Below are 3,699 nucleotides of genomic sequence, written 5' to 3' on the forward strand. Positions count from 1 at the left end.
GATCTTCTTTGACTCTTCTAGAATACTTATAAAGACACATTTAGTCTCACCTTCAATAGTGCTTCGTTCATTATCTCATCAAATAAGTGAGGTAATCTCAAATTCAACTACACTTTAATGTTCTCCATTTTTTCTTTCATTTTTAATAATTGGTTTGATATTTTTAGAGTCAAATTTAAATTGGCTCTTGATTTTTTTTCACTTTGGTTACTATTATTTTTAATTTTTTTTTATTTTTAATCATTGATTTGAGTTTTTTAGGGTGAAATATGAAGACTCTTAATAAATTTAATATTTTGTATATTATTTTAACCAAAGATGGTTCAGATGGTATTGGTATCGCCACTGACATGATCACTATCATGGTGATGATGGTGGTAGAGAGGTGTTGACAATGATGATGATGATAATAGGTGCAAAAGAGTGGAGGTAGTTTTCGAATTTGAAGACGATGGAAGAGATAAAAGGTAGTTTAAAAGTTTTTAATGATTTTTAAAGAAGTCAACGAAATTTTAGAATGTGGATACTTTTGTTAAAGAGAAAGTATAGGAAACTAACTTTATTTTTATACACGCCCTCCCATTCCAACTCCTCATGTCGCGATTTCCCCGTCGAACTTCTCTTGCCGCGATACTGCTCCCTCCTCCTTCAACTCTTCTTGCCATTCCCTCTGAGTCCAACTCCTTTCACCGTGACACCGCTCCATCCCCTTTAACTCCTCTGGCGGCAATGCCGTTTAATCGTTCAGTTCTTTTAGATATTTTTTAATAGTTTTGGATGTTTTTTTTTCAGAGTTTCGGATATGTCTTTTTTTATAGGTTCTAAATGTTTCTTTTTTTTATGTTTTGGATGTTTCTTCTTTGAAGGTTCTTCTTTTTTAGGTTTTGGATGATTCTTTTTAATAGTTTTATATGTTTCTTTTCCCTAGTTTTCAAATTTTTTTCTTTAATTTTCTTTTATTTTTTATTGCATATTCTAAAAAAAAATCTGCTAGCGGCGGACGACGGCTAAGCGATGGATGGTGATGGGTGCGCGCGATGCAGTGGCACGATTATGGCGTGATACAGTAGCTGAGGTAGTTGGAGGTGATACTAAATGATGCGGTTAAGGCTTAATTTGGTAAAATTTTTACTTTTTAAAAAGTATAACATTTATGTTTGGTAAATTAAATTAAAAATCACTTTTAATAAACACAAGTAGCAACAATTACATTTGGTAAAATAACTTTTAAAATTTAAAAATGCTATAAAAGACATAAATTTAAGCGTTAAATTTGAAAATGAGTTAATATATGAGGTTATATTAGACTTTTAAATTTTGAAAAACATAAGCCAACTTTAAAAAATTCTACTTTAGTTGCTTTTAAAAGTATCTCAATTTTTTAAAATCTACAAGTACAAATACATAATATTTTTGATTTACTATACACAAAATAAGGAGCTTGTGCTTTTAAGAAGCACAAGTACCTCTTCGAAAAGTTTTACCAAACTAAGGCTAAGTAAAATTAGAATTACTCTTGATTTATAATTGTGATTTTTTTTGTTGGATTTTTTTTGCAATCTATATATTAATTAGTTAGTTACTTAGTAAAATTAATTATTTAAAAAAATTATTTATCAAATCTTTCATAGATATAATATTAATTTTATTTTTTTATAAATAATTTTATCAGCATTCTAAGCATTCATAAGTAAAAATATTAGATTTTCTTTTATTATTGACAGTAAATTGAGTAATAACTAATCTTGGCTCCATAGGCTTGTATTGTTACCAATTTCTGCAGATTGTTAGATAATGTATTAGGACCTGATATTTATTTATTTCTGTTTTATGCTTATGTGTATGATTCAGTTAATAGGGTCAAAGTCATTAGTGGCCTCAGAGGCAAGTTAATTTTTTTGTTCAGCTAGTTTCTATTTTTAAGGAAGTGGAGTCCTATTCTTAAGGTAGTGGAGTGAGTGGTTAGTTTTTTTTTCTTTCTGTTATTGTATTTAACAGTTTATTAAATAGTGTCAAAAGGTGTGAGTTTTGCTTCTTCAGTTCTCTAGTGTTCAACTCTCTCTCTCTTTTTCTCTGAACATACAACATTTCGAGTGTGAGTTCTGCAAATTCATTGCAGGACAGTGAGTGAGAGTGTGTGAGGATTGAGTGAAACAACAACAAATTGGTATCAAGAGACTTAAGTATCTTAAGGGCTGTGGTGATGGAAGCTTCATCAACAACTATTGGGCTAGCAGGCATTGCTCCTCCAATCCTTGATGGGAGCAATTATCATGTCTGGCAAGTGAGGATGAAAGCATTCCTTGAAGGAGCTGATCTGTGGGAGGCAGTGGAGGATGACTACGTGGTGCCTCCATTGGTTGCCAATCCAACTGCAAATCAACAAAAGCTCTACAAAGAACGTGTGACTAGAAAAGCCAAAGCAAGATCTAGTCTCTATGCTGTTGTTACTCGTATTATTTTTAATAGGATTATGAGTCTAGAATCTGCAAAAGATATTTGCGATTTTTTGAAGAAAGAATATGAGGGCAATAAGAAGATTAAAGGAATGAAAGCAATGAACCTTAAAAGGGAGCTAGAAAGAGTGCAGATGAAGGAAAATGAATCAGTTCAAGAATTTGCTGATAAACTCCTAGACTTAACCAATAAATTGGCACTGTTGGGTACTGATCTTGGAGAGGAAAGACTTGTCGAGAAGCTCCTGTGTTCTGTACCTGAAAGATTTGAAGCTACTATAGCATCTCTTGAGAACACAAGAGAAATCTCAGAGATGCCATTTGCTGAAGCAGTTAGTGCTCTTCAAGCACAAGAATAAAGGAGGGTACTGAGGAGAGGAGATGAGCCAGTTAAAGGTGCAATGCAGGCTAGGGTGAAGCATGGAAGTGGGGAGAAGAAGAAGCAAGGCAAGCAGTTTGGTGCTCAACAGACCAGTTTTAGTTCCAGTGATGCACAAGTGAGGAAAGGGAGTGATGAAGCCTGCAAACACTGTGGAAAGAAAGGTCATCCTTTCTTTAGGTGTTGGAGAAGACCAAATGTAGTCTGCAGGAAGTGTGGGAAGATGGGGCACATAGAGAGAATCTGCAAAAAAAAGAGCTCTCAACAAGGAGAGGCTCAAGCAGCTGCAGGTGAAGTGGAGCAATTGTTTGCTGCTTCAGGCTTTGTGTCTCAAGTCTCACGTGATGGATGGCTGGTGGACAGTGGCTGTTCCAATCACATGTCAGGAAATGAAGCAATTTTCACTAATATTGACAGATCAGTCAATACTAGAGTGAGAATTGGAAATGGTGATCATCTAGAGGTTGAAGGAAGAGGCAATGTGTTACTTGAAGGCCCTGGAGAAGTGAAGCTGATGTCTGATGTCTACTATGTTCCCAAGATAGATCAGAATCTTCTGAGTGTGGGACAGTTAGTTGAGAAGGGCATGAAGATTGTGTTTGATAAGAATGAATGTGCTATTGCAGATGAGGAGGGCAAACTCTTGTTTAGGATCCCTATGCAGAACAAAACATTTGTATTCGATCCTGCAAGCAAAGAGAGCAAAGCTATGGCATGTGTGCAGGGTCAGGAGGAGTTGTGGCATAGAAGGTTGGGTTACTTTCACTATAAGGGATTGCAGTTTATGCAGAGGTATGGTTTAGTTGAAGACTTGCCTCAGTTGGGAAGTGAAGTGTCTGATTGTGAAGTATGTCTGCAAGGGAA

The 3,699-nt window shown here is 35.1% G+C and overlaps 1 protein-coding gene across 1 annotated transcript; it reads left to right on the plus strand.

Moving 5' to 3' along the window:
* The first annotated feature begins 2,203 nt into the window (after positions 1 to 2,203).
* Positions 2,204 to 2,815, plus strand: LOC130957419 (uncharacterized). The gene has a single exon (XM_057884275.1). The coding sequence runs from the start codon at positions 2,204 to 2,206 to the stop codon at positions 2,813 to 2,815; it is 612 nt and encodes a 203-aa protein (XP_057740258.1).
* Positions 2,816 to 3,699: the final 884 nt, after the last annotated feature.

This window comes from Arachis stenosperma, chromosome 10 (assembly GCF_014773155.1).
Source record: "Arachis stenosperma cultivar V10309 chromosome 10, arast.V10309.gnm1.PFL2, whole genome shotgun sequence".
NCBI lineage: Eukaryota > Viridiplantae > Streptophyta > Magnoliopsida > Fabales > Fabaceae > Arachis > Arachis stenosperma.

Excerpts from the sequence above, each read along its gene's own strand:
- LOC130957419 (XM_057884275.1), top strand. The coding sequence starts at position 2,204 with ATGGAAGCTTCATCAACAACTATTGGGCTAGCAGGCATTGCTCCTCCA.